Source organism: Ranitomeya imitator, chromosome 1, assembly GCF_032444005.1.
Source record: "Ranitomeya imitator isolate aRanImi1 chromosome 1, aRanImi1.pri, whole genome shotgun sequence".
NCBI lineage: Eukaryota > Metazoa > Chordata > Amphibia > Anura > Dendrobatidae > Ranitomeya > Ranitomeya imitator.
Genome location: NC_091282.1, coordinates 53,070,517 through 53,085,515, shown reverse-complemented (window position 1 = coordinate 53,085,515; position 14,999 = coordinate 53,070,517). Strand labels below are relative to the sequence as shown.

The window sequence follows — 14,999 nt, the reverse complement described above, 5'->3', positions numbered from 1 at the left end:
ACATCTGTGTAGGTCTAGAAGTGAGGTTTGCTGCTGTCAGAGAATAGCACAAATCTTCCCTCAGATGGCCGAAGCCCTTTTTTGTTTTTCTCTGTGGTTCAGACACCTTAAGTGGAAATGTTACGGTCTTGCATTTCTCCGCAGCGTTGCTCTTCCCCCCACAAGAATGTGTTATGTTCAGTATTTTTATGTCATGGTGTAATAGAAATAACAGATTGACTTTCTTCCTGAGTGGAGGGGAAGTCATGTATGTGACACTTCACTACAATGGGGGAAATGTGGTTTTGTCACGATATTAACCCAGCTTTTTTTGTTTTTCAATTTCTCCTTTGAAGAAGTTCTCTTCTATTTGTGGGATATCTAGCTGCCGGATCTAGAATTCTGTTCATGAAGGTATTGAAGATTTAATTGGGTGAATTGAAGGACCATGAAAATGCAGAAAAAAAAAATATATAAATCCCGTGCAATTATCCCTTCATTTAATTCTATTTTGCCTCGTTTCACAAATAAAGTGACTTTCAGAATGAAGAAATGACGCGCATGTTATTTTTTTGTAAAGGATACTTCGTTATTATGTACGGCTTTGCCCGAGTTCACATGAATAGGATTGAGCTGCCTTTAGCGCAAGTCTATTTTGCCCGTTTTTATTTGGGAGATACTCGTGAAAGGGTTTGTCCACTACGGATCTATATCCATGACTCTTCTTTAGGTTGTAGGGGCCTATTAATGTGAATAGGAGCTGAGCCGCAGTGCTTGAGAATGGCCACTAGGCAGCGAGTGGTGCTGCGTCCGTCCGTACAGTGTTTACATACGGCTGCTGCCGGCTTATGGCTGATGGGGGGGGGGGGGGTGTTGGGTGTTGAAGTCCATTGATCTTGCATTGATAACCTTGTTCTGTGGATAAGTCATTAAAGAGTCGCAGTAATAAAGTCCATGGACTATATGAATAATCCTTAGTGAGACACATTGCAGCAGTCCCTGCAGGGAAGTGTAATGTGCCATGACGGCTATTGGCAGCTTTCCTACGTGGCTCATATTGTGGAGTCACCCCCCACTTCCCCTGCGCGGGTCCACCTCCGGCTGTGATGTCCTTATGCCCTGACAGCATGGGGACTATCCTCTTACGGATGCTCTGCTAAATCGATGACCGTCAGTATCAGGTATTCCTATTTTCTTCTCTTCTCCCTACTCAATAAATGTACAGAGCTATAACCAACGTTCACTAAAGCACCCTCTTCAATCAGTTGATGTCTTGGGAGCCTTTTCAGGGTGATCCCCAGCTGATCTCTCATTTTGCTAAGTATCTATTGGTTTTGTACAGCTGGAGAGCCTTGATGATGATTGCACAGAACAAGAGACTTGTTCACCAGCCAAATGTCAGCGTGCACCTATGCAGGAAAGTAAGAACGCACCATGGAGTGGAAAAGCTTCTAGTCTTAAAGGATCCACATAATCTCCATGTAGCCTAGAGGAGCTGGTGTTGTTGCCTAGAGGAGCTGGCGTGGTTGCCTAGAGGAGCTGGCGTGGTTGCCTGGAGGAGCTGGCGTGGTTGCCTGGAGGAGCTGGCGTGGTTGCCTGGAGGAGCTGGCGTGGTTGCCTGGAGGAGCTGGCGTGGTTGCCTGGAGGAGCTGGCGTGGTTGCCTGGAGGAGCTGGCGTGGTTGCCTGGAGGAGCTGGCGTGGTTGCCTGGAGGGGCTGGCGTGGTTGCCTGGAGGGGCTGGCGTGGTTGCCTGGAGGGGCTGGCGTGGTTGCCTGGAGGGGCTGGCGTGGTTGCCTGGAGGGGCTGGCGTGGTTGCCTGGAGGGGCTGGCGTGGTTGCCTGGAGGGGCTGGCGTGGTTGCCTGGAGGGGCTGGCGTGGTTGCCTGGAGGGGCTGGCGTGGTTGCCTGGAGGGGCTGGCGTGGTTGCCTGGAGGGGCTGGCGTGGTTGCCTGGAGGGGCTGGCGTGGTTGCCTGGAGGGGCTCTCCTGGTTGCCTGGAGGAGCTGGCGTGGTTGCCTGGAGGGGCTGGCGTGGTTGCCTGGAGGGGCTGGCGTGGTTGCCTGGAGGGGCTGGCCTGGTTGCCTGGAGGAGCTGGCGTGGTTGCCTGGAGGGGCTGGCGTGGTTGCCTGGAGGGGCTGGCGTGGTTGCCTGGAGGGGCTGGCGTGGTTGCCTGGAGGGGCTGGCGTGGTTGCCTGGAGGGGCTGGCGTGGTTGCCTGGAGGGGCTGGCGTGGTTGCCTGGAGGGGCTGGCGTGGTTGCCTGGAGGGGCTGGCGTGGTTGCCTGGAGGGGCTGGCGTGGTTGCCTGGAGGGGCTCGCCTGGTTGCCTGGAGGGGCTCGCCTGGTTGCCTGGAGGGGCTCGCCTGGTTGCCTAGAGGGGCTCGCCTGGTTGCCTAGAGGGGCTCATAGGATCTTTCCATCGCCCGTGCATTCATGTTGTCGGTCCTATGTTAATTAGACTGACTTTTTTTTTTTTTTTTTTTTCATAGCCACTTAGTGATTTTCACAATTTAGTTTCCACTACAATTAAGTATTTTGTGGCCCTGACGTCGTTGTCTGAGCAATTCTCACAATATTCGCTCTATCTCTTTTAGGTCAGACGTGAGCTGAACCTGCACCATTATGTCCTCCATATTGCCCTTTACGCCTCCCGTTGTAAAACGTCTCCTCGGATGGAAAAAGTCGGCAAGTGGCACCACAGGAGCCGGCGGCGGGGAGCAGAACGGCCAGGAAGAAAAATGGTGCGAGAAGGCGGTGAAGAGCTTGGTGAAAAAGCTGAAAAAGACCGGACAACTGGATGAACTCGAAAAGGCAATCACAATGCAGAACAGCAGTACCAAATGTATTACAATCCCCAGGTATACGCTCAGATCACCGCGCAGTGTCTTGCTCTCATTATTTGGATGAGCGGGGCGTATGTTGTACCTGTCTAACCCCCCTTTTGGCAGTACGTGTCACCAGTGTTCCTAACTTGTTTTATTTATTTATTTTTTAAAAAGACTAACATTTGAGGGGGCAGATGTGACGGGTCGTGGACTTCCCCCGCACATCTCCGTGAGCCGTGTGTCCTCCATAACTCCGCTCACCAAGGTTTTATGGTTCTCAGGATCTTGCTCTTTGTGTCTTATATAACCAGATGATAATACACGATGTGTTTCGGAGCTGGCTTGTCACTGAATTACTCACTCGGGTGATGTCACTGCTTCCTGGTGGGCTGCATAGCGGGTCTTCTAACATAATGGCTATATTTGTGAAGCTGTCGTGTATGTAGTTACTGTGTCCTCACGTTTCATTTACTTTACAGCACAAATTAAGGAAATGAGTGGTAAAAATGTCATTTTTATTATGCAAATTGCTTCATCGGATAGTGATTACAGATCAGCTTAATGGAAATCTGTCAGTAAGATCATCTGCCCCAAACTGCATATATTATCTTGCAGGTCTGTGAAATACAAATCCATCGTTCGTTAACCTTTGCATTGCTGAGAAAGTACTTTTAATAATTTTAATTTTCATCCATCTGCAAATCAGTCGAGGCGTTAAGTGCTTCGGGTGTGCCGGAGCACTTCCCAAGCCCCTGCCTCCCGAGGTTGCTTTGCCACCCAGCAGTGGCCTCTCTAGATTGATTGATGGCTTACTGTCTCAGGAGGCAGAAGCTCGCTGAAGTGCTCAGACAATCCCAGAGCACTTAGCGTCTCATTGTCATTTAGATTAAAAACTCTATTTTCTCAGGAATGCAACAACCCATAGAAGATATAAAGGTGTCGGTGGATTTCCATTTCAACGACCTGCATATTCATGTACCTTATGTGGTTGGGGGGGTTGATCTTACTGACAGGTTCCCTTTTTTAATATCACATCCTTTAAGCCATAGTCCCACAATTACAAGCTACTAAGTGTCTGATCATAGGGTGTTCCAATTCTAGGATTATAGGGGTCTTTTGTCCCCCTGTTTGAATGGGTGGGGGGTCACTTCCTATTCCTTGTCTAAGGGTCTGACAGGGCCTGTGACCGCCCAATGATCAGACACTTATTACTTACTCTGTACATGGGTGGTAATTTGTGGGACAAGCACCTTCAATGGCTGCCCTTTTAGGGTGCGTGTCCACGTTCATAAAATCCCCTCCGCTATGCTGTAACATCTGGACGCTGTACGCAGCGTTCAATCCGCATGTATTCCTGAACGTGGACACTTACCCTTATTGCTTTTTTTTTTTCTTCTTTTTATGTCTGGCTTATTTCTGTTTTATTTTTAATCTCCATATAATAGTCCACCACTTTTACATTTATCTGATTCTCCCCCCCCCTTCCATTCTATTAAGTCACTATGCACAATGGCTCCAATATCCACGTGACCGCTGTCTTTATAATTGGCTTTGGATGATTACTTGGCTTTGATGTGGAGCACATCCTATAACTTGGGCTGCGGCTGCTGAAATCCGCAGCAACGTGCGTGATCGCTGATTATGAAGCCATGATTTCTGCTGTTTTGTCACTTATATGGGTTTTGCTTTATAACAGGACTAGTCCCCAAATGATTTTATACGTGTAAGTTATCAAAAGACCATATTTGCCCTCCCCAGGTCCAGCGGCAGCGTTCCCCTTAAGTGCAGTGATTGTCACGGTACCTTTCTGGCACCCTTCACCCAAAGCACCCCACGCAATACTATTGTTGAGTGCCGATGGATTACCATGAAAGACACCTAGCCCATCAAAAAGATGTCATAAAGCGGGAAAAAAAAATATTGAAAGCCAGAATTACTGTTTTGTAGTCACTTCAAAAAAACAAGCCTTCCCAGGTGTCACAAGATGGCTCGAATAAGAATGTACACCTGATATTCTGCACAGTTATAGGGTAACAACGTTACTTGAGCCTTTCTTTAAAGGGATTGTCCAGCTCCTGCGACTTCAGACTTGCGAATCCTCACATCGTGCGCACAGTGTGGATTCTCTGGTGCCGGGAACGGCATAGCATATGCATAATTCTGGCCACATTCCAACTAGACTGTATCTTCCCTTGCTCAATACAAGCCCATCTAGTCGGCATGTGACCGCATGTATTCAAATCACATACCGTATATACTCGAGCATAAGCCGAGATTTTCAGCCCAAATTTTTGGGCTGAAAGTGCCCCTCTTGGCTTATACTCGAGTCAAGGTGGGTGGCAGGGTCGGCGGGTGAGGGGGTGAGGGCGCTGAGGCATACTTACCTGCTTCCAGCGATCCTGGCGCTCCCCCTGCCGTCCCACGGTCTTCGGTGCTGCAGCCCCCCTCCCCCCCCAAAAAAAAGAGAGAAACTATCGTTCATTGGATTGCTTAAAAATGATTGTTCTCAGCGGCACATTGTGTCGTAAACTGTATGTGCTGCCTAGAACCACGGTATTCCATGCACACAGATTGGGATCAGCCTGTCTTAAGCTGATCCTGAGATTGATGGGCCAGTAGTCACCGTGTGTCTTTGTACCAACGGGAAAGAAAAAAAAGCCCATAAAGAAGGACGCAGGGCTGAGAACCTGTTTTTCATCCTGTGGATTTACAAAAAAACACCTAAAGTAGGACGCAGGAATGACCAATCATGGTGATGGCGTATTTCCTCCACACGTGTACATTGTACCTGATTTTACACCTTTTTATATGCTACATTTATTGACCTTTTGCATGTATTTAAGAACCAGTGCCCCCCACCCCACAGAAGCTACAGCCATATTTCCATGATATTATGGCTTTGTTAATCAGAAATGACTGCGATTAGGGCTGCAGCCATGGAATCACCTTAGTCTTAGCCGCCCTGATGTGTGCAGTGTTGACCTTTTGCAGTGTGTTTGCATGCGGCGAGTGCCTGGCTGTGTTGCTAATGGCTGTATACTGTATGCGAGGGTACAACCTGTTGTCAGCGGAGTCGGTGTGCTGTCCGCTCTTTGCAATGGCAGGCCGACGGGATGGGACAAGCTCAGGGCAGTGTTCAGGAGCTCCTATAAAACTGCGCTCTGCGGATGGGGGATCGTTAATGTTTGGGAAGTGATTGGTTTCTCTGTGTTCACATGGCATCGGGGGGCTCATTTATGTCCTATAACATGGCGTATTCCAACCAGTGATGCAATGCATGTGCTAGATTATTATTTTTTTTCCCCTAGTAGTGTGAATCATGATCAGTTGAGGGTTCACCAAAAGAGCTGAAGTTTTTGCAAAAATGTATAAAACAAATTCCCGAAACGCGTCTTTCTTAATGTAGAATAATTGATGGACTCCAAATAATTAGTAAATTGGCTGATAACCGTAGCACCAGTTCCTTCTGTAAGCTCATCACCGATGTCTTTCCTCGTCCACATTGTGTCATCGCATGCCGGAGTGAAGACCAGGAAACTGCAAAAACTTCTGCTTTTATGAAAGCAGCTGCACTTGCTGGTAAACATGGCATCTGATCGGCAGCACCCGACTGCTGCCTTAATTCCTACAGAAGCAGGAAGGGTGCACTTACTTTTTTTCCCACATTGCTTCTGCATTTTGGCCCGTTTCTTGTTAAATACCGACACGTGTGGATGTATGTGTATAGTTTGGTAGTGCATGCCATAATCGTCATTGATCAGAATATCTAAGGGGTTAAAGAGCTGGGATTGGAGTTGTCTCTGATCTTGGCGGTGTTATTGTAAGTGTACGGCAGACGGCACGAGATGCTGATTTCAGTCAGTGATTAGCTGCAGCGCTGTCGATGTAACGTCACCACTGCAACCAAACAAAGACTACCATAGCAGTGGAGAAACAGTGCCGGACCCGAGGAGGTTGAGTAAAGCTGTTTTGTTTTTTTAACTATATAGTGTGCTTGTCTCCTAAGCAATGGGAACTTCCCAAGATTTCAGTAGGAAACTGTTGAGCTGATGGCGTGACGTGTGTGCGTGGGATTTGCTTGCGGTCAGCAGGGTCCTTTCTCCTTTAGTGTCGGATTGTCTGACCAGCTGATGAGTGAACGGTTGTGGGTCCAGAGCGAACGTCTGAACGGATCTCTGTGCTCCGGATAATCTGTAAAAATGTAATTACGCGACATTTGAGTCTAATTGCGCTTAGCCGGCCTCCTAAACCTTGCAGTGCGCGCTGACCGTCTCCTCATACGTCCTCCCTTGTGTAATCGCGTGCATTAAATTATCTGTGTTTGCTTTGCGGCCTCTCAAATATTTGATAAAAATACCAGAGGTCAGCTGCGCTCCAGCAAAGAGGAAAACTTGGAAGGTATTCTAAAGTTTCAGGGCTGAGTTACTGTCTCAGCGACTGTTTTGTCTTCGCCCGTTACCCGTCCTCTAAACACGGCCTTTTCATTCATATGGCCCCGGTGAATGAGATGACATTTATGTTCACATAAGCCGGCCACATAAGTGAGATGTAACTGTCCCGCAGATGATAATTAAATATACATTTCAACAGGCTTAAAAAAACAAAACATTTCATACATTTCCATTAAGGTAAAAAAAAAGATCAATCCAATAAATAAAAAAAATCACTTTTTTAGACAATTTATTGGCTCACAATCTAATCTTGTGTCTTCAGGAGCGCGCCGTTCCTCTGCACTTTTTGGAGGAGGTGTGCACCTGAAGATTAACATTTCAGCGGCTTGGCCGTGCCGCCGGGCTGAACTATGTACCCTTCCATGTTAGTTTGAGAGACGACTTTGCCTCCGCAGCATCTGAGGAGCATAAGGTTGGAGTAGCTGACCCACTCTTGATAGAATGCGGAGGTGGCCGGTAACCTAGGCAACAAGCCGTATACAATGTAACTAAAAAATGCTTTCAGGAACTAAAAAGATATTTAATAAGAGATACATTGCAAAGTTGCTTGTATTTAAAAACACATTGCAAGATGAGACCAACCCTATAACTATTATTATTATTATTTATTATAACTAGGTGAGGCTGACTTGTTAGCACATCCTATGCCCCATTTATGGAGACCGATGAAGAAGGCTTTGTTGCCACTCTGGATCCGGCACTTGGTATCTTGTGCTCTTCACATCGGCAGATGTACAGAGTCCGTGTGTCGCTTATATGTAGTCTCTGTAGAACGCCTCCTGCTTCATTCAGGCCACCGGATACTGTCTGCAGCTCGCACAGAGGTTACACGTATACGTCAGCTAGGTGGTAACGACGGAAGACGTGGCTGGTGCAGATAAGACCTCGGAGTTTGTGTCTCCGGATTAAAGGCGCGGACATTGGAAGCGGCAACGTTCGCGTCACAGGCGGACGCAGGACTTACTCATCGCCTCATCTGGTCACTTTCTGCAGGGGTTAACCTCTAGTGAAAGCTGGCATTGCCCATCTCCGGCCTTAGGGGAAGGGGGCGCACTTCCTTTTTTTTAAATGTGAATTTTAAAGCTAAACTTAGATGGTGAAGTTTGTTTTCCTGTAGATGCAGAACATAAGAAGGAGCGCAGTTGGAGGTGACCTTGTTTTCTTCATTTGTGAGTTAATGGAACATAATGTATCTCCCAGTGTATTTCTGATGCTTGTGTCCTAATAGCACATATCCATGAGAGATCCCGCCAGCCTGATGTCCCCAGTGATCACATAAATGATGGCTGACCCAGGCTGTGCGTTGGGATCATGCCCTTTGTGATGAGATTACCATCAGTGCTACCCTGAAGGGATCATTTACAGCTGCAACTTTCCTGCCACTGCAAGCGCCGAACGGCAGTCAATCAGCGGTTATTTACATGGGGGGACGACAATCAATCCTCACTACACATGGTTCGCCCCTTTCCTGTCTACATAAGATGTGTGATCACTGATTTCTTGATGCAAGCGGCACCTGACCGCTGCCATGATTACTGGGGCCCATGATCAGGAACAAGCGCTCAGCAGAAATGCAAACATGATTTTTAGCCAAATATACACGCAAAAAAGAAAAATCGATAATATATATTTTTTGCATGTATTTTGGGCTAAAAATCATTTTTGCATTCAGGTTTTAGTATGAATGTGAGAACCAGGAAAAGGCAAATGGCGCAGGCATTCGTGCTAAAATTAATGCAAAATTTTTTGTAAATTTTTTTTTTTTTTTTTTTTTTTTTTTTTAAGCATGCAAAAAAAAAAAAAAAGGCAAATATATATATTTATTTGCATGTTTTCTTGGCTAAGAATTGTATTTGCATCAGGTTTCGTTACGAAGGTCTGCACTATTTGCCATTTCCAGGTTCTTTCTTTCCCTGGATGATCCATTTTGATATGACCCGCTATCATAAATCAGGTGATAGGAAGTCAGAGAATCCGTCAGCGAGTCTGGTTCTGACCAGGGTCGTTTGTAGCTCGGTTCACTCATTGTGCGAGATGGAAGCCGTAGACGTCAAGCAGTGTAAAAGAAAAACATATAATGAAACTGAATTGCAAAAATGTTTACCACTTACATGAAATGAAAGAAGAAAAAAAAAAGTCCTTAAAGGGGGCCATCCTCTTTAAATCTAACCATTGACATGCAAAATATTGCTGATTGTAAGGCTGTGTTCATTTATGGGGGCCGGGTGTGAGCACTGCTTTGCCCGATTTGGGCGCTGATGACTTGTTTCTTTGAGAATGGAGCTCTCCTCTAAATGCAGGAATATGATATTCACACTTCTGCAGCACAGTTAGGAGACATGTCATATTGGTACTTGTACGGCCTCCCAGATTGGGGGTCTCTGTAACTGATGATTAGTATGGGACCACCCTCCGCTCTGTACTGTTACCATTGTCGTCAGCCATGTTTCACTCACTCTTGAGGGGGCCGACCTGTAAATCCTCCGAGCTGCATTGTGACCTCCATCCCGTCTCCTCTGTGTGTTCAGCTTTTCCACATTTTGTCATAGCTTTACTTCCGATCACTTCTTCCATTTAACCCCTTCCTTTACACTAACGATGCCATTCTTTTTGTATCTTCTATGTGAAGGAAGTGTTCTGTACCTTTTTTTTTTTTTTTCCCTCCATGTTTTGACCTCATGGTATATCAAATAACCATGCTTCCATTGTTCACATCAATTTTTGTTTTTTCGATTTATTGCACAGCACTTGCTCTGAAATTTGGGGACTGAGTACACCAAATACCATAGATCAGTGGGATACCACAGCCCTTTACAGCTTCTCTGAACAAACCAGGTGAATATTCTGCACTCTGTCGCATAGAGCTCTGGGTGGGGGGAGAGGGGCTAGACATGGACCTCAGGAGGGGGCTTCTTCTGAAATCAATTTACAATTACATTTCTGGATGTTTAATTTATTTATTTTTTACGTTTGTGTTTTTTTTAATTTTATTTACTAGCTGACATTTTGACCAATTAAATCTGATTTTAGAGTGTAAGTGTTGGTCAGGCCCAGCGGAAATATCCAATTATCAATGTTGGGGAGCGGCCGACCTGATGAAGGCATACTATACTTCTCCAGTGGCCATTCACCCCCTTCCACTGGGCCAGACAACATGTACATTTTAAAGCCATATACATTCGTTTACATCATGTATTGCACAAACAGATCCCAAGCCTAGTCTGAGAGTGATTCTCCGATCCATCCTTCCACGGTTCTTTTGTCAGCCATTGATTGAGGAGCCAGAGAATTTACATTCAAGTTCCACGCTTAGATATTTTTTGGTTCATGTTATTTCAGTTATTTGTTTTCTGTTTGTCTCATTATTTTGTCCATTTCACAACCATTTACATCTGCATTTGTGTATGTACATATGCAGTTAGTGTTCATGGGCTGTTGTGTGGAAAGGAAACTGGAGGGGGAGTTCATTTAAGGCTATGTTCACTATTGAGCACTATATTACCGTCTAGGATCTACTTAAAAGGTTGAATCATTTAATTATCCTGCACTGATCCTGAGTTACATCCTGTATTATACCCCAGAGCTGCACTCACTATTCTGCTGGTGCAGTCACTGTGTACATACATTACATTACTGATCCTGAGTTACATCCTGTATTATACCCCAGAGCTGCACTCACTATTCTGCTGGTGCAGTCACTGTGTACATACATTACATTACTGATCCTGAGTTACAACCTGTATTATACCCCAGAGCTGCACTCCCTATTCTGCTGGTGCAGTCACTGTGTACATACATTACATTACTGATCCTGTACTGATCCTGTATTATACTCCAGAGCTGCACTCACTATTCTGCTGGTGCAGTCACTGTGTACATACATTACATTACTGATCCTGAGTTACATCCTGTATTCTACCCCAGAGCTGCACTCACTATTCTGCTGGTGCAGTCACTGTGTACATACATTACATTACTGATCCTGAGTTACATCCTGTATTCTACCCCAGAGCTGCACTCACTATTCTGCTGGTGCAGTCACTGTGTACATACATTACATTACTGATCCTGAGTTACATCCTGTATTATACTGCAGAGCTGCACTCACTATTCTGCTGGTGCAGTCACTGTGTACATTCATTACATTACTGATCCTGAGTTATATCCTGTATTATACTCCAAAGCTGCACTCACTATTCTGCTGGTGCAGTCACTGTGTACATACATTACATTACTGATCCTGAGTTACATCCTGTATTATACCCCAGAGCTGCACTCACTATTCTGCTGGTGCAGTCACTGTGTACATACATTATATTACTAATCCTGAGTTACATCCTGTATTATACTCCAGAGCTGCACTCACTATTCTGCTGGTGGAGTCACTGTGTACATACATTACATTACTGATCCTGAGTTACATCCTGTATTATACTCCAGAGCTGCACTCACTATTCTGCTGGTGCAGTCCCTGTGTACATACATTACATTACTGATCCTGAGTTACATCATGTATTATCCTCCAGAGCTGCACTCACTATTCTGCTGGTGCAGTCACTGTGTACATACATTACATTACTGATCCTGAGTTACATCCTGTATTATACTCCAGAGCTGCACTCACTATTCTGCTGGTACAGTCACTGTGTACATACATTATATTACTGATCCTGAGTTACATCATGTATTATACTCCAGAGCTGCACTCACTATTCTGCTGGTACAGTCACTGTGTACATACATTACATTACTGATCCTGAGTTACATCATGTATTATACTCCAGAGCTGCACTCACTATTCTGCTGGTACAGTCACTGTGTACATACATTATATTACTGATCCTGAGTTACATCCTGTATTATACTCCAGAGCTGCGCTCACTATTCTGCTGGTGCATTCACTATGTACATACATTACATTACTGATCCTGAGTTACATCCTGTATTATACGCCAGAGCTGCACTCACTATTCTGAAGATCATGAGTTACATCCTGTATGTAAACAGTGACTCCACCAGCAGAATAGTGAGTGCAGCTCTGGGGCATAATACAGGATGTAACTCAGGATCAGTAATGTAATGTATGTACACAGTGACTCCACCAGCAGAATAGTGAGTGCAGCTCTGGAGTATAATACAGGTTAAGTAATGTAATTTGACTCGACTTTTTCCGTAGATTTCTTGTGTGTGTAAAATGGTGTTCAGCAGTGGGCATGCAGTAGATGGGGCATAATAAATGTATTTATTTTGGCTGCTCGTTATTTTGCTTCTCCCTAATGCATACTGCGGCTGATACTTTCTGCTCTTATACCAGCTGGACTTAGGAGTATAGGTGACGTTAGTGTAGTACAGATAGGGGGCGCTGTAGTCCTGACTTTCTCTTCGGGATGGTTCTGCTGTGCAATATGCCGCCTCCTGTAAACGTTAGGATACATGTCAGTGTCTCGCTTTTTTACGGCTTTGCTCATGTTTTTGCTCTGTTTTTTCCAGTGCTGCTGCCGTCTTTGTGTTTGCATGATGATCTAGCATCCGTTTTGCTGCAGCTTCTCTCTACGCTTGGTTATAACCTCAGCTGCTACAGTCTCGAGTGTATCTTCATTTTTATTTTTCTTCCTCTCAACTAATTGTCTTACTGCCAGGTGTATGTGCTGTGTGTCAGTGGTGGGTACATTCACCCGCACCCTGTGCCTCCTCGTCTCGGTGAATGCTGATCTAGCTCCTGCTTTCTCTGTGCACTCTCTCTGCTGTAATCTTCCATCTTCTCCTCTCGCTTCAGTGTTTGCACATTTTATTTAATGTAATGATATCCTTTAAAGCTTTAATTTTTTTTCTTTTTTTTTTCTCCCTAATATTCATTCTTCCTCTGCCCAGGTCTCTAGATGGCCGCCTTCAAGTGTCCCACCGCAAGGGTTTACCGCACGTTATTTACTGTCGTCTCTGGCGCTGGCCGGACCTCCATAGTCATCATGAACTGAAGGCTATTGAAAATTGTGAATATGCTTTTAATCTTAAGAAAGATGAAGTTTGTGTCAACCCTTATCACTATCAGAGGGTGGAAACTCCAGGTAAGTGCAGTGTTACACTTTTGTGCTTTCTTTTTGGTTCACTGCTACACTCCTTCACTGACAATGGAGCCTCTGGTCTCTTTGCTATACAAGGGGGTAGACAAAGTGGTCCCTGGGTCCAATAACATTCTTCAAAAAATGTAACTTAAATTACTTTCATTCCAACAAGTCTTGCGAAGTCCTAATATATAATACACGCACGCACGTGCGCGCTCGTATATGTGTGTACATATATGTATATATTTATTTGTATACAGTACAGACCAAAATTTTGGACACACCTTCTCATTTAAAGATTTTTCTGCATTTTCATGACTATGAAAATTGTACATTCACACTGAAGGCATCGAAACTATGAATTAACATATGTGGAATTATATACTTAACAAAAAAGTGTGAAACAACTGAAAATATGTCTTATATTCTACGTTCTTCAAAGTAGCCACCTTTTGCTTTGATGGCTGCTTTGCACACTCTTGGCATTTTCTTGATGAGCTTCAAGAGGTAATCACCGGGAATGGTCTTCCAACAATCTTGAAGGAGTTCCTAGAGATGCTTAGCACTTGTTGGCCCTTTTTCCTTCACTCTGCGGTCCAGCTCACCCCAAACCATCTCGAGGGTTCAGGTCTGGTGACTGTGGAGGCCAGGTCATCTGGCGTAGCACCCCATCACTCTCCTTGTTGCTCAAATAGCCCTTACAAAGCCTGGAGGTGTGTTTGGGGTCATTGTCCTGTTGAAAAATAAATGATGGTCCAACTAAACGCAAACCGGATGGAATAGCATGCCGCTGCAAGATGCTGTGGTAGCCATACTGGTTCAGTATGCCTTCAATCTTGAATAAATCCCCAATCTTGAATAAATCCCCAACAGTGTCACCAGCAAAGCCCCCCCACACCATCACACCTCCTCCTCCATGCTTCACGGTGGGAACCAGGCATGCAGAGTCCATCCGTTCACCTTTTCTGCGTTGCACAAAGACATGGTGTTTGGAACCAAAGATCTCAAATTTGGACTCATCAGACCAAAGCACAGATTTTCACTGGTCTAATGTCCATTCCTTGTGTTTTTTAGCACAAACAAGTCTCTTCTGCTTGTTGCCTGTCCTTAGCAGTGGTTTCCTAGCAGCTATTTTACCATGAAGGCCTGCTGCACAAAGTCTCCTCTTAACAGTTGTTGTAGAGATGTGTCTGCTGCTAGAACTCTGTGTGGCATTGACCTGGTCTCTAATCTGAGCTGCTGTTAACCTGCGATTTCTGAGGCTGGTGACTCGGATAAACTTATCCTCAGAAGCAGAGGTGACTCTTGGTCTTCCTTTCCTGGGGCGGTCCTCATGTGAGCCAGTTTCTTTGTAGTGCTTGATGGTTTTTGCCACTACACTTGGGGACACTATCAAGAGTTTTCCCAATTTTTCGGACTGACTGACCTTCATTTCTTAAAGTAATCATGGCCACTCGTTTTTCTTAGCTGCTTTTTTCTTGCCATAATACAAATTCTAACAGTCTATTCAGTAGGACTATCAGCTGTGTATCCACCAGACTTCTGCTCAACACAACTGATGGTCCCAACCCCATTTATAAGGCAAGAAATCCCACTTATTAAACCTGACAGGGCACACCTGTGAAGTGAAAACCATTCCCGGTGACTACCTCTTGAAGCTCATCAAGAGAATGCCACGAGTGTGCAA

General features: G+C 45.2%; 1 protein-coding gene across 2 annotated transcripts in view; it reads left to right on the top strand.

Annotated features, from left to right (window-relative positions):
- Positions 1 to 14,999, top strand: part of SMAD2 (SMAD family member 2) — a 62,131-nt gene that overhangs the window by 25,233 nt on the left and 21,899 nt on the right. Inside the window, exons 2-4 of one of the 2 annotated variants that reach the window (XM_069746572.1) lie at positions 2,569 to 2,832; positions 9,996 to 10,085; positions 13,122 to 13,315. In XM_069746572.1, the coding sequence (XP_069602673.1) occupies positions 2,597 to 2,832; positions 9,996 to 10,085; positions 13,122 to 13,315 (520 nt within the window). In that variant the 5' untranslated portion in view covers positions 2,569 to 2,596. The remainder of the gene's footprint in view (positions 1 to 2,568; positions 2,833 to 9,995; positions 10,086 to 13,121; positions 13,316 to 14,999) is intronic. The other variant, XM_069746581.1, reaches the window with a different exon arrangement.